Raw genomic sequence first — 25108 nt, forward strand, 5'->3', positions numbered from 1 at the left:
AGGGCACTCAGCTGAAGCCATGTTTTGCATGTGGGCATGCATGTTGGTGTGTGCATATGGGTGAGGTTTTATGATTGTCCATGTGCATGCATTAGTGCATGTGTGTACAGGTGTGAATGTGCATGCGTGTGTTTGCATGTGCACAGATGTGTGTGCACCCATATATGCGCATATCTGTTAGTGTGTGAGCGTGAATGTGTGCACACTTCTATGAGCGCATACATGTGTGAACATGAGTTTGTGTGTATGTGCAATTGTGTGCATGCATGTGTGGTGCGTGTCCTGTGTGAGTACATGTGTGTTCATATGCACATATATGTGTGCAGGTGTTTGCACGCAAATGTCTTGCGTATGTGCTTGCATTCATGTGTATGCACGTATATGTGCAGATGTCAAGTGTGCATGCATGTATGTGTGCTGTGCACATACATGCATGCATGTATGCTCACATATGTCTGCATGTGTACCGCGTATCTGTGTGCAGGTATGTGAGTGACCATGTACATGCATATTTGTACATGTGCATGCATGTAAATGTGTGTGCATGTGTATGTGTTACCCACATGTGTTCATGTATGCTGCATGCATTTGCATGCATGTGTGTAGGTCTGCATGTGTGCATCCATGTACGTGCATGTAACCGTGCGCATATCTGTGTGCACATAGGTACATGTATGCAATTGTACATGTGTGTGCACATTGCATGTGGGTGGATGTGCGTGACTGTGTGTGCATGCATGCATGGGCATGTCTTGCATGTGTATGCATGTGTGTCAGCATTCATTCATGGGCGTCTTGCACGTGTTTGTGCCTTGGTGTGTTACTGTGCACGCATGTGCATGGGTGTGTCTTGTACATGTATGTGTGTATGTGCATGTGTGCATACATGTGCATGTTTCACATGTAAGAGTCATTATGTGTGATTGTGTGTGTGTTCATGCATACATGGGTGCATCTCACATGTGTACAGGGGTGTAACTGTGCATGCGTGTGCATGCATGTATATGTGTGTCTTGAACATGTATATGCAGGTGTGTGACACTGCACATACGTGCATGAGCATGTTTCGCCTGTGTGTGCTGGTGTGTGATTGTGCATGCATGTGTACATATACATGCGTGTGTGTGCACACATGTGCATGAATGTGCCTTGTACACATGCGTGCAGGTGTGTTATTGTGCATACATGTGTACATATACATGCGTGTGTGCGCATTAGTGTGTGCACACGTGCATGAATGTGCCTTATACGCATGCATGCAGCTGTGTGTGCATGCATATGTGGGTTTACATACATGGGCGCGTCTTACATGTATGTGTGACTGCGCATATGTTCGTGCATGCATGCATGTGCTTGTGCATGTGTGCACACAAGGGCGTGTCTTACATGTACGTGTGACTGTGCATGTGTTCGTGCATGCATGTGTGTGCTTGCGCATGTGTGTGTGCATGCATGGGCATGTCTTGAATATGCGTGTGCAGCCATGTGACGGCGCACACATGTGCATCCTCGTGTCTCACAGGCATGCGTGCCTTGTACATGCGTATGCGCACACAGGCGAGTCACCGTACACACGTGTGCATGAGCACGCCTTGCACATACACACGCCTTGCACATGTATGCACACACGTGTTCACCTCCGCCCCACCCAAGCCCCGCCCACTCCAGTTAAGCCCCGCCCCTCCCCCGTTACGTCGCGGGCGTGCCCTGTGCGTGCCGTGCCCGTTCTCCCCCACCATCATCCCGCATCCCGCCCGCCGATCCCGGTTCTCGGCTGCCGTGCGGGGAGGCGGCGGCGCGGGGCCGCCATGGCGTGGCCCTGCATCAGCCGCGCCTGCTGCATCGCCCGCTTCTGGAGCCAGCTGGACAAGGCGGACATCGCCGTCCCGCTCGTCTTCACCAAGTACTCCGAGGCCACCGAGCACCCCGCGGCGCGCCCGGTCCCCGCTGCCCCCATCGACACCCAGCCCGGCGCTGAGGCGGCGGCTGGAGGTGCTGCTGGTGCTGGTGCTGGTGGTGAAGCCGTCCCCGGGGCGGCTCGGCCCGGCCCGGCCCCTCACGGGTCCCCCCCGGCTGACTCGGTGATGCGGCACGACTACAAGCCGTGGAAGGTGCAGCGGCCGGAGCCGAGCTGCAAGCCCAAGAGCGAGTACCAGCCCTCGGATACGCCCTTCGAGAAGGAGACGCAGTACCAGAAGGATTTCCGCGCTTGGCCCATTCCCAAGCGGGGAGATCATCCCTGGATCCCTAAACCGGGACCTTCCCCCGTGCTCGCCCTGGACCGTGGGTCCCCAGAGAAGCCGGCTCAGGAGAAGCGGAGGAAGGTGCTGCCCGGCGCCGAGAGGAAAGAGGAGGATGGCGAAGCGGAGGATGAGCATCCCAAAGCGGTGCGGGCCGGGGATGGCAGGGACAAGGCTCGGAAGAAGGTGGAGGAGACGGAGGTGGGCAGGGGCAGGGCGGCTGCTGATGCCCTCAACAGGCAGATCAAGGAGGAGGTGGCGGCGGGGGTCAGCTCGTCATACAGGTGAGACCCCCCGTCCTCATCCTTATACCCATCGTGATCCCTGTCTCCATCCTTACCCCCATCCCTTCTGCAGTCCCTCTTGCCCATCTCCAGCAGGGACATCCCACCCTGGGAGCTGGGTGAATGCAGCTTATAAACACTGTTTTGGGGGATTTGCTCATCTCCCACCCAGGGGATGTCCTTAAAAATTCCCCACCTCTCTTGGTGTCGGTGGTGTGTGCTGTGCTGTTTGCTATTCAGGCAGTGAACCCACGGGTTCTTTATGTCGGGTGGGCTTGCAGCAGGTTCCCCATCACACATCCCTCTCATATCCCGAAATTCAGATGCACCCCCCAGCTTGGCTTTCAGCAGGGGAGGTTTGGGTCACCTCTCTGGGATGTGCAAGTCAACCGTGGGCCTTTCTAAGTGTATCCCTGGCTGTTGTGGGAAGGCTGATCTGAAAGGGCCAGCATTCCTGCATCCCAAGGGTCCTGAGGACCTGCATCCCGAGGGTCCCAAGGGTCAGCATCCCTGCATCCTGAGGGTCTCGGGGGCCAGCATCCCTGCATCCTGAGAGTCCCAAGGGTCAGCATGCCTGCATCCTGAGGGTCCTTGGCATCTCAAGGGTCCCAAGGACCTGCATCCAGGGGGTCCCAAGGACCTGCATCCGAGGGATCCCAAGGACCAGCATCTCTGCATCCTGAGGGTCCTTGGGACCAGCATCCCTGCATCCCAGGGGTCCCACAGGCAGATGGGGGTCCCACACACGAGTGGGGTGCCCCACACACGGGAGGGCCCCATGCGTCCCCCAGGCTGGTGTTATTCCCGAGACAAAGCATCCCAGGGATGCAGCGGGATGCGGGATGCGGTTGACACGCGTCCTAGGCCGCTTGGGTGGGGCAGCCTTCGGATGCTGCCATGTTTAACGCAGCGCGGTGGGGGGTGGCACATCCCTCTGCCCCCCCCCCATCATCCCCATCCGGGGCTAGGAAGGGGGTGTCCTTATTTCACCCCAGAACAAGACCCCGTTTGGGATTCGGAGCCGGGAACTCCTCTCTGGGAGATGCTGTTGTTTCTGAAGGGGTTGGATGTGTCGGGAATGCAAAACAAAAGTGATGGGATCCGGGGGGGGGGGGGAGAGAGGGGGGGGGCTGCTCTGCACGTACGTGTGTGAGGAGGGTTTGCAGTGATTGTGTTTTCCAGAGCTTTCCTTGGCAGATCCCACCGCTGCCGTGGAGGTGGCAGAGAGCAGAGCTGGGGTTTGTGGTGACAAAAGTGGAATCGCAGCCTTTACCCCCTGTTTCCATGTGAATGCCGAGGGGGGTTTTATGCCTTGGAATGGTTTATTTTCTTCCCTAGGGAGATGTAGGGGTGACATCCTGCCCTCAAACAGGTAGTAAATTCACATGGATTTAAAATGAAGCTGGGATTTGACTCCTGTCCCACTGGACGTGGTTCCTGCTGGGTGGGAAATGGTTTAAACAGGGAGATTTTGCCCTTTTCTTGCTGCATTTTGGCATCAATGCTGGCTCTTACTGGGGATGTGAGTGCTGCTGCGGGTCAGCTCCATCCAGGTGTGATGGTGGTGATTGGGATGTGAGAAAGCAGCCAGGGATTTTGGGGATCTGTGTTTTTTCAGGGTTAGAAGGTGTAAGGAAAGGCTTTTCCAGCGGTGGCACAGTCCTTTCATTGGGATCTCAGCTTCTTGTCACCTTGCAAGGTGTGGGCTTGGGCTGGTGATGGCAGGACCGAAGCAGAAGGCTGCCCCAGAGCTGCAGAGCTGTTGTGTTGCTCTCTTATACTGGTGCAAGGGATAATGACACTTATTTCCCTGTGGATTTAAACATGGATTTCTCACCTTCCCATCCCTCCAACCTGCTCCAGCCTATTCATATGCCTGCTGTTCCCAAGCAAAGGGGTTGGGTCAGCTCAGATCTTAAACCTAAGAAGGATTCAGCCCTCCTTGTGTTACCCCTTGGCTGTCAGGACACTGTTGAGGCTTCTCTTTCCCCTTTGGGTGCTCATATGCTCTTCCACTTATTCTTCCTTGCAGCTTATTGGAGGACAAGTGTTTGCTCTGACGCTCAGCCCTGGAGCATAAGCGCCTCTTCATTAATGTATAAGTGATGTTGTGCTTAATTGTTCTCATTTTCTGTTCAAATGAGGCATCTTTTAAGTGCTGTTTGTTGTTTGGGTTCTTCTTAAAAGCCAAATTCTCCCAATCCTTATTACCATCAAGAACCTCGCTGCTCACAGGAGTCCCTCCTGGGTGGGTTTCCAACATCTCCAAGGATGGGAGACTCCATGGCTTATGTAGGCAACCTTTTAGGCAGCCAAAATAATCTCCTGGTGATGTAGGATGGCCCCAATACTTGAAGGATCCCACAAGAAACCTGGAGAGGGGCTTTGGACAAGGGCCCATAGGGACAGGCCAAGGGGAATGGCTTTAACCTGCCAGAGGGGAGACTGAGGTGCTTGGAGCAAGCTGCTCTACTGGAAGGTGTCCCTGCCTGTGGCAGGGGTTGGAGCTGGATGAGCTTTAAGGTCCCTCCAAACCAAAGCACTCTGTAATTGCATGGGGCTTGTCCTCCATTGTCTTTGCTGGGTTTTGCATAGATGAAGGCTCCCCAGCAGAAGAGACAGGGGGGATTTCCTTACAGCCCTTTGTTACCACTGCACATCAGTGTAATGTGATGCTCCAAGGCTGGGAAGCAATTCCTTGGTGAAACCAAAGAGCACACCAGTAATGGTTTCTAAACTCGCTTTATCCGCCTGAGTATTATTTCCAGGTAAGGGAACAGAGATTGGGATAGAGCAAGCCCCTAGCCCAAGGTCATCAGGGAAATCCATGCGGAAGAGAGGGATCCCCTTTCCCAACCTCTTTATATCATACAATGGTTCTGTGTCGCCCAAGGCTCTGTCCAACCTGGCCTTGAACACTGCCAGGGATGGGGCAGCCACAGCTTCTCTTGGCACCCTGTGCCAGCGCCTCAGCACCAGGGATGCTTCCTGACCTACCTGAGCCCACACAGTGCATCAGGATTAGGGTCAGGCTGAAGCTCTGGGGCATCCTTCTCCAGTTTGGTGGTGTTCTTCTGGGGTCAAGGTTCTGGAAGCCACCATTGTGACTGGGGGTGCTTTGGTGTGATGCAGCTCCGAGCCCCAAGGTGCTTCTTGCCTCAGTTTCCTTTCCTAAAGCACGTGCTGCTCCAGCAATGCTATGGGGCAGGTTGCATCTCCTCTTCACCCTTATCTTCTCTGCAGTCCTGCTTCTCGCGGTGGCCTGTGGACCAAGTAATGACAAAGGTGAGTGGGCACGCTAGGTCTATGTGGCTGACCTGACCTCTAGATAAGGCTCAGGACCCAACCTAGGGGGTTTTCAGCTCCTTGGAAAGCTGTTGCTGCTGGATGAAGCCTTTTCTCATTCAGTTCTTTGATGTCCCATAGGAGGATCTGGTGGCGTCCTTGAGGGTTTTATCTGGGCACAGAGGTGGCCCTGGTGACCCCAGTTCCCAAGTGATTGGAACTGAGCTCCTGCAAGGGGTGGGCAGAGCTCTTCTCCCTGTTGCACCCAAGGATGGAGGGGAATGAAGCCATTCTGAGGGTCTGGGACAAGAGGGAATCCATGCTAAAATGGACAGACAGTGGCGTTTGCTGCTGGAAGTGGCAAAGAATGCAAGAAAGAATGACTATTTCCCATTTTTCTTTGAAAATGATGGAAAAAATGGTAGAATTCGGAGTTTTCTGGGTGGTTTTTTTCCCCTCCTCCTTCATAGTCTTGCACTCTTCTCCTTTTGTTATATTATTCCCTGAAGAAAGAAGATATGCAGGGGAAAGGGAGAACTTCACCCCCTTTGCAGTATCAAAGTGAGTAGCGAGGTGATGAACTTCCCCCCGAGAAGTAATATTGCAAAGCCAAGGTTTCATGTTCTTCACCCGAAAAAAAGGTCTTTTATGGGCTTTCTTTTAACCAAAGCAATTATTTTTCCCCACCAATCTCCTTTCCTACCAGAGGAAACAAACCAAGAAAGGCTTCAATGGCAAACTTGGGCCTGCCTCTAGCATTAGTTGCCTGTTGTTAATGTTCTTGTCATTCGTCTCAAGCCCTGGAGGTACTAAAGATGCAGAGCAAATGGGAACTTGTAGTAGCTATAGAGATGAATGAGTCAGTGCTGGGGACTTGCTGTGTGGTTTCCTGAGATACAGAGGAGAGAATTTAGGGAGGGATGTCTTGAAAGAAAGACTGGAGCAAGCTACGTGAAGACAAGGGATTCATTCTCCGTATTATAACTGTGAAAATATAGGGAAGGAAGGAATTCCTGTGATCCACATCCTGTTTCTGGGGAAGGGAATCATATATCTACACCACACCGGGGTGATTTCATCTAACCTATTCCTGCAGATCTCCAATGGAGGACGTGTCCCATCTTGGTGAGATACTTGGAACACTGCTTATGCTGGCAGTTGTGTCAGATTTGGTGGGGATTTTTCCAATGCCTCCTGAAATTTCCAATCAGATCCATAGGCTGGGTCTGTATTAGTGCATGAAACAGGTCAGGACGCATTCCTGGGCATGGGAACGTGATCATCTACACTCTTCAAACAGTACCTAGCCCACTTCCCAACTTGAGTTTGGGAATGGGTATGAGCCAAGAACTTATCCCAGCAAGCAGTTTGAGTGCAACCACCTTGATTTGGGAGTGAAAGGACTTTAATAGTGTGAGTGAAGGGTATCCCATACTTCGGTACCAGAGAACATTCCTGGGTAAACATTCCCCAGTGTTTCAGCTCCAAGCTCCCAGTTTGGGTGAGAGTGTCATTGAAGTAACCCACGTAGGCAAATGGATCCAGTTTTGCTCTCAGCTGGAAGGGAAGGGGCAGGATGTTTCCTTCCATCCAGAAAGGGCTCTTCAAATTGCTGTTTGGTGGCTTTAGCTGAGCTCTGGCTCAGCAGTTACTTGATACCTACCTTTAGCAGCAGGAGGAGACACGGTGTCTGCTCATTCCACAAGGCTCAGTTACATGAGTATGTAATAACCATGTGTGGAGAAAAGCCTTGTATTTACTAAGACATGAAGAGGATGGGGTGGGTTTTGGAGACAGGCACCTATCCTGCCCTCATCTGCATCTTGATCTTCTCTGGATATAGTCCACCAGGCTGAGAAAGGCTGGTAGTATCTCCAAGTTGGAGTAGTTGTACTCCAACTACTGGGTAGTACCTCCCAAGTTGCAGTATTTGCCTACATATTCGCTGCAGTCACATTAAGGTGGACAATATCCAGCCCCAAAAGTCAACTGGGGGTTGAGTTGACTGCTCAGCAGTGTAGGCAACGCTGAATTTGCTGCTTCAACTGTGTGCAAGCTGGAGCTGGGCTGTGTATGTGCTGGAGACCTCAGAGCAGCCTTCCAGTATCTGAAGGAGGCCTATAAGGATGCTGGGGATGGACTCTTCATCAGGGACTGTAGTGACAGGACAAGGGGTAACGGGTTCAAACTGAAACAGGGGAAGTTTAGATTGGATCTAAGGAAGAAATTCTTTACTGTGAGGGTGCTGAGGCACTGGAATGGGTTGCCCAGGGAGGTTGTGAATGCTCCATCCCTGGCAGTGTTCAAGGCCAGGTTGGACGGAGCCTTGGGTGCCATGGTTTAGTGTGAGGTGTCCCTGCCCATGGCAGGGGGTTGGAACTGGATGATCTTAAGGTCCTTTCCAACCTAAACCATTCTATGATTCTATGTGCTCAGGATGGGGCTGAGCAGGAGGAAGAGGTGGAGGTGGCATTCAGGTGATGGAGTCAATGTACTTGAGCAGTTTTTCCTCTGCTCCTGCTCCTCTGTGTCACCTCAGCAGGGACCTTTAGGCACATGAGACTGGATGGGACCGTCTGAACCAGTAAGTCCAGTTTGTTATTTAGTCTCTATGAGTAACACCTGAGGCTCTGTCTTGGAAATAGGGAAGTTTTAGTTCCATGATGCCAGCTGGAAGGGTGTATAAAGCCCTTAGTCTCTGATGGTTTGCAGCCATCATCTCATATCCAGTCTGAGTCAGTGGATGAGTTATGGCTTGGTCTTTTGTTGGCACTCAGTGCACTTCTCCTATCTGGAGGTCACTGCTCAGTGTCTCCAAGTCCAGCATCCACATCCTTTGGCTCTGTAGCTAGCAAGGCAAAGTGATTTGGTCTCCTTTTTTACTCTCTGGATCAACCATTTCTCTCCAGCTCTTCCCAGATGAAATCACTGTTTCTTACAGACAGATGCAGGCTGTTGCCCTTTGGAGATGAGGTCCCCATTCCTGCTGAGACACTCCTGTCACGTCTGGGCATCACAGATGCTTTATGAATCCCTCACCCTTTGATAACCAGGACCTCCATGTCATTGTCCTCCTTAGGTTGTTACAGCCTTGGAGCTCCCATCCCATAGCAAACAAATCCTAGTGGTTAATACCAAGCCTAGAATTTAATACTAATAATTGTCATCCCGTGGCATCAAGGTCAATCCCTTTCTTCCTCTGTGATATCCCTGCTCCTCCTCCTTATTGGTGCTGCCGACAACATGTCATTAGGACATTGCCCTACTTATTAGTGCCAAAGTCAACCTTAAAAATGGTAAGCACTGCTAACCTCCTTCCAGGCTGCAGCTCAGCCTTCCAGCACTCATCCATGTAATCTCCCTGCCCTGCTTCCCGTTCTGCTGATGTTCATGTTCACTGGTTTAATTAATAATGTCCCACGTGGCTCTGTATTAAATGCTGTACTGAAAGCAGATGGATTTGCACATTTCTTTTGTCTGCTAAGCCTGTTATCATACCAAAGGACATGTCAAACATCTCTTCTTCTCCCCTTCTGAATACTGCTATGCCTGTTGGAACCACAGCTTCTCCTGGATGCCAGAGGAGATGCTGTAGGTCAGACTCCACTTTAATATGGTGACTTCAAGCTCTTGCTGTACCAAACAATAAATAAAGAGGAGAGGGATCAGCTAATTTAGACAACAGGACTTGCACTGTCCTTCCTTTGCCAAACAAATCACCCACAGCCATTGTAAATTTGCCTTCTATCACATTTAGAGCATGACCTTTGCTTTTCCTGTCTCCCGCTGCCTGAACAAGCCTTCACTTTCTAAGTGCTTCTGCACTCCATCGTACATCAATCTTGCTTCTCTTTGCTCTTAGCTGAATGTATTCACAGCACTAATGCTGGTATCTTCAGCTAAGTCACATCGGGGCAAGGGCATGGATGCTTTCCTGTTAGCAGGAGCATCACCAGCCAGGAGGGGAAAGGGAGTTTTAGGGGGACTTTTATAGGATGGAAGTTGTATTTCTCATTATTTATAGCTTGGCATGCTGGGTTTATTTCTGATGTCCTTTACAGATACATATAAAAGGACATATATATGATTCTATCATATATATATATGATAGAATCATGGAGTCCCAGACTGGTTTGTGCTGGAAGGGACCTCAAAGCTCCTCCAGCTCCAACCCCTGCCACAGGCAGGGACCCCTTCCACTGGAGCAGCTTGCTCCAAGCCCCTGTGTCCAACCTGGCCTTGAACACTGCCAGGGATGGGGCAGCCACAGCTTCTCTGGGCACCCTGGGCCAGCGCCTCAGCACCCTCACAGGGAAGAGCTTCTGCCTAAGAGCTCATCTCAGTCTCCCCTCTGGCAGGATAAAGCCGTTCCCCTTGGCCTGTTCCTACAGGCCCTTGCCCAAAGCCCCTCTCCAGCTTTCTTGTTGGCTCCTTTAGGTACTGGAAGACTGATAAGGACTGCTATGAGACGTATACATATATATATATATATGTGCACACAAGTTGCGTTGTTCACCAAGTTACTGCTTTAACCTCCAACCATGTCTCCTCCCCAAGTCGACCATCACGGGTGTTATATAGCAAATGCGTTTTGCCTTCTATTAATGAATTCCTTTTGTTCCAGTGGTGCCTTCATCTGAAGGGACCCTGTAGCACGTTGCAAACAGTGTGTGTGTGTGTGGAGGGAGTCCTGCTGCTTTGGGGACCTGGCTGTGAGCTGGGCTGTTGAGTATGGAACAGGGGGGTTTGGTGCTGGGAAGGTGGGGAAGCTGTTTTAGTAGTAGTAATACTAATTATAGTAATAATTAATAATTATAATAATATATGATAATATAATTAAATAGTAATCATAATAATAATGCAAAAATTAGTAGAGTAGGCGATGTGAAATAATGAACCTCATTGCAGGAAAGCAGGGGGCTGGCTTCAGTGCCACTGCAGCCCCTACGATGCCAGTAGATCTACCTGCAGGTGAGGACACAGCCCTTGGGCATCCCACTGCACAAACCTACCTTGAAATGGAGAATTCACCCGGTGGTCCTAGGGGAGCAGCTTGTTTCATGAAGCACTTTACACTGCTGTGCTGGAGAGCAGATATTCCTGCTTCACATCCCGGGATGCGTAGCTGGGGACAGCGCAAGACGTGGTGATGATGCAGGGATGGGCTGGAATTGGGGTACAGCTCACGGACCCAGCATCCCCATCTGCAGGGACTCGCCAGGGTCTCTCTTTCAGGCTGCAATTCAGGAGCACAAAGTAACATCCCCGGCAGGGGTCTTTATTGTTTTATGATCATGAAAGCATCTCCTTGCTGCCAGCAGATTTGTAAAACCCTGCCGTTTGCTGCTGGGTGGTTGCTTAACACCAAGCTTCACATTGAGCTGGATTTAACTCTAAAAATACCACCACAGAGCCATAAATGAACCATTTCAGCATCACTTGTTCCACCTCCGCCGAACAGGCAAGGAAAGCCAGGCTGTTGGGAGCTGTGGGCTGGCTCCTGGCAGCTCTGCATCCATCCACAGGGCTCCCACTGACTGCAGGCAGCTTCCTCCCGCATGGCAACATCCTCCCCATCTCAATTAGCTCTTGCACGGTGCTTATCTGCCCAGCCTTGCAGGTGCCTGCTTGGGAAGCAGCCAGATTCCTCACTGGAATACTTTGCAAGGTCACTGGTGCTCTGTTAATGTCGCTTGGCTGCTGCTTTTCTTGTTCTTTAAAAGGGGTGGAGGTGTGTGGGGCTATCAAGTGTTTTGCTGCTTTATCTGGCTCAGAAAGGGGATAGAAAATGGTGTTTAAAGAAAACAGCGGTTTTCTGGAGTGGAGCTGTGTATTAGTTGCAAATGACAAGGTTATCCAATAGGACTATTCCTTGGAAGGGTTCAAAGCCAGGTTGGATGAGGCTTGGAGCAGGCTGCTCTAGTGGAAGGTGTCCCTGCCGATGGCAGGGGGTTGGAATTGGGTGAGCTTTTCCATCCCAAACCAATCTGGGATTCTATGATTCCCAGGAGTGACAGGGTTGGCACTAACCTAGCCCAAAGCCCAGATCCGATCTCCTTTCGCTCCCCAGAGCCCTTCAGGATCAGCATGTCCTCTTGCAGGAATCCCTGCCTTCCCATAGGATTAAAAACTCGTGCCCTGGTGTAGGTATCTCAGATGTCCTCCACGCTCATCCCAGTCTTTCTCCCCTTGTGCAATATATGGGCAATGTTCTCCTTGTGGGATTCCTGTGTGTAAGGGCCAGCTGATCATTATTATGATTCTGTGAAATGAGTTATCAGATGAGTTAGTTAATATCTTCCTTCACTCTGTCCTTTTTCTCCTCATTCCTTCCCATTAAACCATCTACAGAAGCTATTGTGGCCACACAGATGGAGGGGAAGATGGGCACAGAGCTCATCTCCCAAAGTAGGGAATCCAGTCTATTTCTTCCAAAGCAAAGATGAGCAGGCACCTTTGAAAGCACACATTTATGGGCAGCTGGGCAGTTTGGGTTTCCAGAAACCCAGGCAGAGCAGCTAAGAACTTGCCTTTGGGAAGGTTGGGGCTGGTTAGGCTGGAGGGTTGCAGTAAAGAAGCCTCAGTGTTGTGTCTGGGTGCTGGGTGAATGGCAAGAGGAGGGGTTATCAGACACAGGAGAGGGATGTTCTTCAGGATCAACCCTGTTTCTGAGCGTCAGGCTTCCTCCTGCCTTTCACTTTGCCTTTCACCTTGAAGGAGGCTGTGCATCAGCTCTCGGGCAGGCAACTTGGCCAGAAAGAAATCAGCGCATTACGCTCCAATGGGCTGGAAAAACAGGCAGGGATGTGAACCCTGACTGATCCCGTTCCCAGATTTGGCCAGCAATGGCTGGTTTATTGGCTGAGACGTTCAAGGAGAAGCTGCAGGTGCCATTTCACTGCAAACGGGGTCCCTTTCCTATCTGCTCTCCAATTTGACTATGGAGCTCCGTCAACCTGAGACCCAATGGGAGGCTAAAATGATGCTCGATATCTTGCAAACTCTTGCAGCCTAAGTCACACTTCACTATGAGTGCAACAGAACAAACTCTGTTGGTGAAGTTCCTAAAACTAAGGGGGGAATTGGCTTCAAAGCTCTAATTTTCCCACTTTGCTGGAGTTTTGGAGGCCAGCAGGCTGGGTTGTGGATCAGGGCTTTGACCAGGCTTTGCACTCTCATTGTCTGCGTATAAAATGGATGTGCAAAGGGTCTGGGATGGGGAAGAAAAGGGGGGATTGGAGGTTGCCCATGCAACACCCTATGAAGGTATGGAAATTCCTGGGTTGGGTTTGCATGGGGCTGATGTGCCATGGCTGGGTGACAGCCTCCCACCAGGTACCCTGTGCATCCAGGGGGTGAACACAGCAGTCTCAGCCGAGCAGCAGAGCTCAGAACCACAGAGTCAACCAGGTTGGAAAAGCCCTTTAAGCTCATCCAGTCCAACCATTGCCCAGCACTGCCAAGGCCACCACTGCCCCATGGCACTGAGGCCTCGTCTCCACGGGGTGTGAACCCTTGCAGGGACGGTGCCTGCAGCCCTGCCCTGGGCAGCCTGTTCCAATGCCTGAGCACCCTCTGGGGCAGGAATTGTTCCTCAGCTCCATCTAAACCTGCCCTGGTGCAGCTTGAGGCCGGTTCCTCTTGTCCCATCCCTTGTTCCTTGGGAGCAGAGCCCAGCCCCTCCTGGCTCCATCCTCCTCTCAGGCACTTGTAGGGAGCCATCAGGTCCCCCCTGAGCCTTCTCTTCTCCAGACTAAACAACCCCAGTTCCTTCAGCCACTCCTCATAAGGTTGTTGCAGTGTTGGCCAGTAGCTATGGCAACTTGCATGGAGGATGCCTGGAGAGGGATGTGTTGGCAAGCAGCCTGACGAAGGGAGGACATGAGGAAAACCACACGTTCCCTCTGGGAAGCTGAGATTGGATTCGGCAGCATCATTGTGCGGAGAGCGTGGAGATGCTGTCATTGAAAGTTGTGGTGCTTGCAGCAACCTGGTCCAACACTGCTGCAATGCCATGGTGCTGCCAGGGGCTTTTACCTATGGAGCAAATCATGGAATCATGGAACGATTTGGGTTAAAGGGATCCTAAAGCTCATCCAGTTCCAAACCCCTGCCATGGGCAGGGACACCTTCCACTAGAGCAGGTCTGCTCAAGCTCACAGCACAGAGAAGAAGCTGTTTTATCCCTTCTGTACAGGCTGCAACCTGCCTTTGATATCCCATAGACAATTTAAATGTACAGCACTGCTTTATCCTATGATCGTAACTAAAACCTTATTGCAGGTAAGAGATTTGTAAGGGGCATTAGGACCACCCCATCTGAGTGCCTGTACAGCGCCGTATTTCATCCGTGTAACGTTGTGCACAGTCCTCCACTTGTGTCTGGCTAAATCCTTCTGGATGCTGGAATTGGAGCCCAAAGTAGAGCTTGAGATATTGGAGGAACAGCCTGAAATGAAGGAGGAGCAGTTCAGGAGAGGTGAGGACAGGGTATGACACAGAGGTAGGGATCATGAGCAGCACCGGTGCAGATGGGAGCAGCTGGCGCAGGAGCAATTCTGCAGTGAAGCATAAATCACATGTCAGCAAGGTTAGTTCATTTAAAGTAAAAATTAACCAACAAACCCATTAAAAAAGTACTTTCGGGCAAGTAACGTGCTGGGAGGAACTGGACATGTAAGATGTGACATCCTTCCACGTTAGTAAAGCCTTAGGTAGACTGTTATTCAGGTTTTGGCTTTGGTCTGTGGAGCACAGAAAGTCCTGAGGACACCCATTAGAGAGGTCAGGAGTGCAGGAGATGTGGTCGTTGCAGGAAGCTGGGAGGTATTGAATGGTTTTGGATAGAGAACAGAATGACACGGGGAAATGGATAATTGTCTTTGCATGTATGAGATCTAACGGTCCATTGGGATGCTCGGAGCTGCTGTAGTCACAGTCAAGAGGCGCGAGAGTCGGATGGTGCAAGTTAAAATGGTACAAAGTGCTTTGCTGGAGCAGATCCGAGGGATGTTGTGCATCTCTGGAGATGGCAGCAGGAGTCGTCCACCGTAGGGGGGTAAAAAAAGTCATTACCGTTCGTTCCCTGCATTGATTTTCTGTCTGCAGCGACCTTGGTGCTGCTGCTTTTCTTTATGCTCCCCAGGGCACAGGTGGGATCAAGCAATTATAGTTTTAATAAAAGGTGCCTGGGTGTATCTGGGGTGACGTTTGATTTATATCATCTTGATGGCTTCTGATCCTCAATCACGACCCTGCTACCCCCTCTCCTCCCCACTGTGCTCCTGGTCCTTTATCCCCTGTTGGGGTCCACCTCTTGGAGTCTTATCCCATGTTGGACCTTGTGTGGTGTTGTGACTGAGACCCAATAACCTTTTAGTGTGCTCAGAGGCTCCTAACGTAGAATCACAGCTTGGTTTGTGTTGGAAGGGACCTTAAAGCTCCTCCAGCTCCAACCCCTGCCACGGGCAGGGACCCCTTCCACTGGAGCAGCTTGCTCCAAGCCCCTGTGTCCAACCTGGCCTTGAACACTGCCAGGGATGGGGCAGCCACAGCTTCTCTGGGCACCCTGGGCCAGCGCCTCAGCACCCTCACAGGGAAGAGCTTCTGCCTAAGAGCTCATCTCAGTCTCCCCTCTGGCAGGTTCAAGCCATTCCCCTTGGCCTGTCCCTACAGGCCCTTGTCCAAAGCCCCTCTCCAGCTTTCCTGCAGCCCCTTTAGGCACTGGAGCTGCTCTCAGGTCTCCCCTTCAGGAGCCTTCTCTTCTCCAGGCTGCCCCAGCCCAGCTCTCTCAGCCTGGCTCCAGAGCAGAGCTGCTCCAGCCCTCGCAGCAGCTCCATGGCCTCCTGGACTCATTCCAGCAGGTCCAACAGAGCTGGTGATTTGGAATCAAAAGCAGCATCACTGCTTGATGCCAGAGGTTAATATGGGACTGCTGCCCCTGCATGGCTGAAAACCATGGCATGATGAGAACCTGCATGGACATGAGAGCAGGTTCCATGAAGATATTGATGGAAAAAGCCCTGTCATTGAGGCAAGATCAGGATTTGATCCAACAGAGCACTGAGTGCAGCCCCTTTTCACTCTTTAGCTTTGCTCTCAGCAGACATAACCCAACGTGCCAGCTTCAAGGCAGTCATTTTCCCCACCCTCCTTCGGGTTGATTTTCCTCTTGGCTGGAACGTGAGTTATTCTTTTTGTAATGCAATATTTAGTTATGACTTAATATAAGCATTTTATGAACTGCTACAAGGGCTGAATTATTGATGGGAGGGGAAGGAATGCTTTTCCTGAGCCTTTCTGCTCCGTCAGCTGCAATAAATACCCATCTAGGAGTGTGCTTAAAACATGCTATACCTGGGAGACAAGCGCACTGCCTCCTTCTCTCATCTCTCTCAATTAAATACCTTAATACATTTGTCCCTAGCATGTCTTCTTTCTTCATTAAGCTTGGAACAGCTCCAGAAGAAGAAGTATTTGCAGATTGTCTCCTTTCTAAATCCATATTACTTCCCCACTAGGTACAAATGGCTCAGGGAGGCTGTAAACATTTGCTCTGCACACAAAAGTGCTTAGTAATAACAAACCTAACAAAGCCTCCTTTCAGTGCTTTGCAGGACACTTATAAACCCGGTGCTTTTAATTTCCAGGCCCCTGATTTATTGCCTGGGAGCTTTTGGTTTGGCTTTAGGAAAGGGATTGCAGTGCACATTTCTGTGTGCTGGCAGCTGGGGTTGAGGTTTGGCAGTGATTGCAGCCCTGTGATTGCAGGTAGGGCTGTGACTGCAGATGCTTGCAGTGATTGTGCAGTGGAGGGATGCTCTTATTCGGTCGTGCATTAGCAATATCCTGCTTGGGAAGTGGGTTTCCATGGTCAGATGTATTTTTAGGGCTATTTATGGCCACGTTTTCCTCTAGATGGTGCATCTCTGGACCCATGAGCATCCATGCAGCACTGTGTCAAAGCCAGCGGTCCTTTTGCAACCCCCTCCTGATGCTCCAGAGGTACCAAAAGACCCCAGGACACCAGACCCCTGGATGGCAACATCCTATTGGCTCCCAAAACCACATTAATGCAAGATGCTCCTGAAAATGGGAATGGTCTCAGCTCTTCAGGCTTTGTTCCCTGCACACAGCATTTCTAAGTCTCCTTTGCTGGCCCAGGCAGCCATGCGCATACCCTGGGGTTTTCTTTCATCTTGTCTTGGTTTGAGCTCCCCAGAGCATGTTACACACAGGCTGCTTGCATCTGGAAACGGAAAAGCACGTCTCTGCTCAGCTTTCTCCTCCAAAGGGAGTAAAACCTCCCCTTTGCAAGCTGCTTATTGCCACGTGCCGAGCCTGTATGTTCCAGATTCTTCACTTTTGGGGCTTCTTTCAGCTTCACACCTCTCCTTCGGAGCAGAGCACAGCGTTGGTAGCACAGGGCTGAGCGCAGGGTGTGTTTCCCTGCTCATTTCAGTGTGCTTGGGGTGATGGTTTGCATCAAACACACTGCGAAACCTCTGAACACGAGCACCTTTGCTGTAAAGCCACAGCCCATTTGGTCTGTGCTTTGCTTTCAGGGCTTTCTACTCCTTAAAAGCACTGGAGAAGCCCTTGAAAAACAACCAATTAATCCTAAAATAACCTTCCAGAACCTGCTTTCTCACTATTTCCCATACGAAGCTTTCCGACAGATTCTCCTCATCCTCTTTTATTCATGATGGCTTTTGTGTGGGCAGCGTGGTACCAGCAGTGACCAGTAATTGCTGCATTCACTCCCATCAGTCCCCATTTTACCTAATTAGAAGGAGATTTCACAATGCAGCCATCTGCTCCACTGCCTTGCGCTGTCTCTTTCCCAGACTCCCTCGAGACAGCTTTGATGGGCCCAGGATTTACTGATTCAGTATCATGGGATCAATGCAGTTGTTGGGGAGCCGGAGTCAGCGTTCCCCATTACACTGTTAAGGATGCACAAGTGTGATGCTGATGGTTTCCCGAGTTCACAGAGATGGGATGGGGAAATGGACAGAGTTTCCTAGGCTATTTTTCTCATTCCCAACGCTTAAATCTATTCTTGTGCCTCCTGCAGGCAGGGATAGCTTCTAAAGGAAGAAGGGCTAACTGGAAGTGGCATGGATTTGAGTATCACGCTGTTAGTGATGCACTTTAATGGACCTCATCCTGCTCCTGTTACAGCCGTGTCACTTGTGGTGTGTTCTATGGTTTCCTATAAGGATGCATGGGCATATTAAGCTTTGTCCTCTTCCCAAAGAAGCCTTTCTACCTCCCAGTTCTCCCCCTACGCTGTGCCCATCAACTCAGCCCAGTTTAGTCCGTGGTGCTATTAAAGCATCCTTCCTGCAGCACCCGGGGCAATTTCAGTGTCATTTCCTCCCCAGTCATTCTACATAGATTTGGAGCAGGATTCTCCACACTTTACCCTCCACTGCACTAATCAATTCTACATCTTGATCCTGCAGCCCTTGAAATAGGACAGCATTAAGGGTAAAGGGGAAAATCCGACTCCGCCTTTCGTTGCTCAGTAATCCTTTCTCTTGTAATCCATGCTCTCTTCTTTCATCTCCTTAGTTCCCACCCAGCTCTGTTGTGGTTCTTTCAGTTACAAAAGCATTACAACCTCTTAATTTTGACTAAATTAATGTTTCTTTGACTAAAGAAACGTTCAGTGGGTGCATTGCATGGGAAGGTGTATAATGGAAAGCAGGATTCAGTCCACTGTCAAAGCCAGCAACTGCCTTGTCGCTTTTGTATGCTAAAAGAATACTTTAGCTTCATTATGTATATAAAATCTTGTAAAGAAATAGCACGAGCTCAAATACACACACAAAGGCACAGCAGAGGTGATGGGACTAAATGTGGGTTAATCCATGGTCATCTGTGTTCTGTATTGCGTTATTGGAGGCTGTGTGGTTGTTACTCTTGGGGTACAGTAGAAATGCAGCTGTGAACTGTTCATCCTGCTGGAGCTGGTACCCAGCTGATGGATTCTGAGTGGTTCTTGTAAGAAATAGCTGCACCCATCCATGGGAAAGCACGGACCTGTGTGCAGGGGGGATGCCACTCAGACAGGCCTTGTGATGTATGAACTGTTGTGGGTTTGAATTATCCTTCCTTTTCTGAAAATGAGATGCATCCAAAGCATATGCACATATATACATAAATATATATAAAAGACATTTGGTTTTATGCTGTTTTCTATGTTTTACTTTGTGTACCAAAATAGGATAAACTCGGGTGTCTCTGGAGCCTGAGCATATGTGTGTGCGTTGCTTTCTCAGGCAGTATTTTGGCTGAGCTGTTGAGGTGCAAGGTCACTTGGGAGATACCTGCTTGTCACAATACCCTGGTTTCAGTGGTCTGACAGAAAATGAGGCCATCCTCATTGCTGGGTCTCTAAGGTGAGCTGCAGGCTTCTCTATGCTGTAGGTATCTGGGAGACGTATCCATTGGTGTGAGCAGCCGTTGAGGCTGTGACCTCGCGTCAGTATCTCCATCAGCTGTGCAGGATCATTGAAGGTGGAGGGGGGATGCTGCTAGAAGACCATGGGGTTAAATCCTGTGTTCACTTGCATGGGCTGTATGTACACAAGAAACCATAGAATCATAGAATCCCAGGATCCCAGGTTGAAGGGACATCAGGGATCATCTGCTCCAACCTTTCCAGTCACAGCATGACCCAGACTGGATGCCCAGCACCCTGTCCAGCCCAATCTTAACAGTGTCCAGCGCTGGGGAGTCACCACTGCCCTGGGGAGATTATTGCAATGGATTATTGTTCCCTTTGTGAAAAAATTCCTCTTGTGTCCAGTGGGAATCTCCCAGCAGTAACTTGTGCCCATCACCCCTTGGCTTTCCCATGGGACTCCTTGTCCAAAGGGAGTCTCCATCTTCTCTGCAGCCCCCCTTTAACTCCTGGCACATGGATCAGGTCTCCCTGAGCCTTCTCTTCTCCAGCTGAACAGTCCCAGCTCTCTCAGCCTTTCCTCACTGCTGCCCAGCCCTTGGACCATCTTTGTGGCCCCTTCTCTGTCCCCTCTCCAGCCCAGCCACATCTCTTTTGTGCAGCAGGACCCAAACTGAACCCATATTCCAGGGGTGGCCTGACCAGCACCAAGCAGAGTGGGACAGGGACATCTTTATCTCTGCTGGTGATGCCCTTATAAAAACAAACGTGATATTCAGGAGCTTCTTTGCACTGGGTTGTCAGGAGCATGCTGCAAGGGGAAACTTGAATACCATGTATCTGGGCACTAACTTTGCCCTGGGGCTGGGTTTAGTGCTCTTCTGCTTAGTGGTCAATGTATTTGCTCCTCAATGAATCTCCATGAGTGATCATGGGGATCTCCATGGTCAATCTCCATGAATGGTCATGGGGATCCTGATCTGTGATTTCCTAGCATTTGCTTTGTTGCCATTTCAGACACAGAAACCTTTTGAAATCCGGTTGCTACATCCCCTTTCAAAGCCCACAGCAGAATTGCTTTCATGTGTTAACTGAAACTCACTGTGACTAACTCAGTCCTTCATTTTCCATGCGTACAATGACGTTTCAGGACACCTGGTGCCCAATCAGCATAGTGAGGATATTCAGGTATAGTCATATAGTAACTACTACAGCAAGGAGCAAATAATAATGCCCAAAGTGACTAACACAGTGGCAAAACAATAGGTGCTATTTAAGCGTCACCGTCTTCCTCCTTTACCTCCTTTACTGCTGCATCTATTCCTACTCCTGTGCCAGGATGAGCAATTACACTGTCACACAGACTAGAAATGAAAGCAAAGAGCCACGCTGATTATGAGCTGCATTAGAACCACAGAAAGAAGGGAAGTGATGATTCCCTGAAGGGAGGAAAAATACAGCCAGTCAAATAACATTGCTGCAGCAAAAAAGCTCTTTCATGTCAAGCAGCTATAGCCTGACCTTCCTTCCAGGAGACCCATCCTTCTGCATCCCTCATTTGGGTGATCATTGACCACAGTAAGACAAAATCTTATCTGTAGTACCACCCATCTCCATCATTTGCCTCAAGGGCAAGCCTTGCAGTTCCAATGCAGCTGAACTGCAGCATCACTAAAGCATCCCCAGCTTGGAGAAGGGCCAGGATTTAGGGAACAGGAGCTGGCCATGAGTTCCAACAGCTTCACACCAGAGCTGCCAGGAAAGTCAGATCCCTGCCCAACACTGCAAGGGTGAATGGTCTTCATGAACCCCCCCAGCAGCGTGAATGGAGGAGTTTGGACCAGAGCTGTTGTGAAGCAGAGCAGGTCAGTGAGATGTGCTGTCCTTCATCCCCTTGGGCAGCAGCTCTTCAGTTCTGTAACCATCTGGCCTGTTGTTGATGAGAGGTGATGCTTTATGTTCCCTTCCCACCCTGCTGCTGCTGGTCCGATCGCACTGTGAGTTTGTGACATGCAATTGCTTCATTTGACCTAAAAAGCTTAATTTTCCACAGCCTTAGGCAGCACTTCTTGCTGCATCAGATTCCCCTCTTCCCATGGATTCATAGAATCCCAGCCTGGTTTGGGTTGAAGGGAACTTAAAGCTCATCCAGTTCCAAACCCCTGCCATGGCCAGGGACACCTCACACTAAGCCATGTCACCCAAGGCTCTGTCCAACCTGGCCTTGAGCACCGCCAGGGATGGAGCACGGATGGTCCTCAACTCTCACGTTCCTCTGTGCTGAGACATGAGCAATGGCAGGGCTGTTACTCTTGGGGTTGCTCTCCCACAACTACATTGCTTTTTCAGCTCTTTGGCCCTCTGCAGTGTTCACCATCACCTTCAGTCTCACTTGGAGCATTGTGTGCAGTTCTGGTGTCTCAACATAAAAAGGACATGGAGCTGTTGGAACAAGTCCAGAGGAGGCCACGAGGATGATCAGGGGCTGGAGCAGCTCCTGTATGGAGCCAGGCTGAGAAAGTTGGGGCTGTTGAGCCTGGAGAAGAGAAGCTGCGTGGAGACCTCAGAGCAGCTTCCAGTATCTGAAGGGGGCTACAAGGATGCTGGGGATGGACTCTTCATCAGGGACTGCAGTGACAGGACAAGGGGTGATGGGTTCAAACTGAAACAGGGGAAGTTTAGATTGGATCTAAGGAAGAAATTCTTTACTGTGAGGGTGCTGAGGCACTGGAATGGGTTGCCCAGGGAAGCTGTGAATGCTCCATCCCTGGCGGTGTTCAAGGCCAGGTTGGATGAGGCCTTGGGTGCCATGGTTTAGTGTGAGGTGTCCCTGCCCATGGCAGGGGGATGGGACTGGATGATCTCAAGGTCCTTTCCAACCCAAACCATTCTATGATTCTATGATTTATGACATTTGAGGTGTGACAGCATGTGGAATAACTCTGCCTCCTTGGAAGGCCGTGCTCCATGGTCCTCAGGCAATGCAAATCCATGATTTGTGGGCTGCTGATTCAAGCAACTTTTATAAATGGAGCACAGCATGGTTCTGCTCTGCCAAATGAGTTGACTTCATCCTTTTCAGTACATTAATCATACCTTTCTCATAGCTTGCTGCAGCAGTGCTGAAGTTGCCTTGCTGAAGGCTCAGCACTTTCCTCCTCTCCTGTGCCAGTGCTGTATGTGATGGGCTGTAACCAGGGATATCCACACATACTGATCCCTCCTATCCTGCTCATACTTAGTCCTTTGTGCATTGTCCAGGTTTCAAATCTAAGCATTAATATATGACATTGTTGTAGTCTTTGCACACAATTAGATGTTGGCTTTGTCCAAACTGACTTGTTCTGTGTATGTATGTATTTGTGTGTGTGTGCATGGCTTAGAGGTTGATTCTTAATGTTGGGGAACAAAACAACCTTGGGCACCAGGAGCTTCATTATACCATTCATAGTGCAGACTTACAGTAAATTATTGTGTACAAGATAATAGCATGGGCACTAGAGGATAAAGCTGTCATTAAGCATCCACTCAGGAGTTAGAGTCAGAGCACTTGATGCAGCAGACAATGAGAGGGTACTTCTTGCTCTTCGGGTGGCAAATATTATGTGTTGAGAAGAAGACTGCAGTAGGAGTTGGTTGGAATTGACCTTTTAACCAAAGGGCCTGGGTTGAGGTGTGATTCTGAGCAACCTGATCTAGTTGAAGATGCTCCTGCTCATTGCAGGGTGTTGGAACTGGATGAGCTTTGAAGATCACTTCCAATCCAAACTATTCTATGCTTCTGTGGGATGAAGTGGTTGAAGCTGGTGTCTTGGGGTGCAGGGGGCATAGCAAGGCCAGGTTGGACACAGGGGCTTGGAACAGCCTGCTCTAGTGGAAGGTGTCCCTGCCTGTGGCAGGGGTTGGAACTGGATGAGCTTTAAAGTCCTTTCCAACCCAAACCAGTCTGTGAATCTACGATTCTGTGTTGCAGTAACATGTCAGCCTGTCAGAAGCAGCAATTTTAGAATGAATGAAACATTTCAGACCAAACATTCTGTAAACTCTTTTTTTCCCCCAGTGAAAAATGTGAATAGTTCTAATTTTAGGTTAAGCCATAATTTTCCAGATTAAGCTGGAAATATCCCTTCTGTGCAGGACTCCTTCGTGAAGTTCCTGGTCTCCCTTTTCTGCATCAGTCAGATGTGCCCATTGGGATGAGGGATTTGGGCTCAGAGCCTGTACCACTGCTGTCAGCAGGATGCATTTAACATCCTGCGCTGATTCTGAATAAACATAACCTCTCTTAAAGTCCTTCAAAGTAGGTAGGAGACCTGGCCCTGTCTCCTGTTCCTTCCCCCTCTTGGCTTTGCTGTGGCACCAGTAGATGAAGGCAATCGGTGCCCACAGAAGTGCTGCTGAGCATCTCCGGAGATGGCTGCATGCCATAGCCTGGAGCTCACATCAACCCCATGTTCCCTGGCTGGGATGGAGGAGGATGTTCAGGTCACCTTCCACCTTTCGCAAGCTTCAGCCAAGGGGAAGATGCAATTAAACAACCAGGGTGGATGAAGCCGTGTGCAAGAGCTGTGTGTGGTGTCCACTGATGCATGTAGAGAGCATTTCTTGGCTTTAATGAATATAGATCAGGCCACCACCTCCCAAGGATACTGTCATAGAACCATTGAATGGTTTGGGATGGAAAGGACCTTAAGATCATCCAATTCCAACTGCCTGCCATGGGCAGGGACACTTCACACTAAACCATAGCACCCAAGGCCTCATCCAACCTGGCCTTGAACACCACCAGGGATGGAGCATTTACCACTTCCTTGGGCAACCCGTTCCAGTGCCTCAGCACCCTCACAGTAAAGAATTTCTTCCTTAGATCCAACCTGAACTTCCCCTGTTTCAGTTTGAACCCATCACTCCTTGTCCTGTCACTGCAGTTCCTGATGAAGAGGTATATAAGATAATTATAATATGATCTTCTACCTGTTCATTTGCAAGGCGTCTGCCCCATCCTCTGCAGCCCTATGGAGGTCTATAGATGGCTAAAATCCCTTTTTCTTCACGGTGTATTTTCCCTGTTGGGCTTACAAAAGGTCATCTCATGCCTCATAGACTCCTTTTTGCTGAGTTTCATTTCGATTTCCATTTCAGGTCAGTGCTGGGTTCATGATGGATTCTAATTATTCTTTGTAAGGCTGGGACCAGAGGTGGGCAGAAAATGAGGAGATTTGTTGCTATTTCAGTTCAAGCCCTGTGTTTCGTGCCAAGATAGCAATTCTTAACATCTTCCTCAGCAAAATGAAGTGCAATGAAAATCCCTTAGATAAAGAATTAAAGAGAGGGCCTAAGCTTTGCCTGTTGGGTACATCCATACTGGTTCTGGTCCGTGCTCGTGACTCGTCTTTGCAGTGTGCGTAAAGGCTTTTGCTTAGGTTTTAGGTGAGTTTGAGGCTGTGCTCTTTTAGGATGGGGTCTGGCAAGCTCCTGAAATCCATTCAAAGCTCATTTTATATTTTACATTATATGAGCTGTTGTTCTCAAAACAGGGGGAAAATAAGATTTTCAGGGCTTATTGCAGATTGCACACAGAATTTGTAGCTTTTGTGCACCTTCCCTGCAAGTTGGCTTTGGGATGTTAAAGGGTAATCATAGAATCATAGAATGGTTTGGGTTGGAAGGAACCTTCAAAGCTCATCTACTCCAGCCCCCTGCAATGATCAAGGGAACCTTTAACTAGATCAGGTTGCTCAGAACCACATCCAGCCTGGCCTTGAATGTCTCCAGGGATGGCGCATCCACCACCTCTCAGGGCACCCTGTGCCAGTGTTTTACCACCTTCATTGTAAAGGATTCCTTCCTCACATCCAGCCTTAACCTCCCTCTTTTAGTGTAAACCC

At 49.9% G+C, this 25108-nt stretch overlaps 1 protein-coding gene across 1 annotated transcript in view; it reads left to right on the forward strand.

The window, feature by feature from the left end:
• Nucleotides 1-1808: 1808 nt before the first annotated feature.
• The window catches only part of MAP6 (microtubule associated protein 6), a gene marked incomplete at both ends in the record, with an annotated part of 28910 nt that continues 5610 nt past the window's right edge, over nucleotides 1809-25108 (forward strand). Inside the window, one exon of the mRNA XM_080613928.1 lies at nucleotides 1809-2524. Coding sequence (XP_080470054.1) covers nucleotides 1809-2524 — 716 coding nt within the window. The remainder of the gene's footprint in view (nucleotides 2525-25108) is intronic.

Source organism: Psittacula echo, assembly GCF_963264785.1.
Source record: "Psittacula echo genome assembly, chromosome: 3".
Lineage (NCBI taxonomy): Eukaryota > Metazoa > Chordata > Aves > Psittaciformes > Psittacidae > Psittacula > Psittacula echo.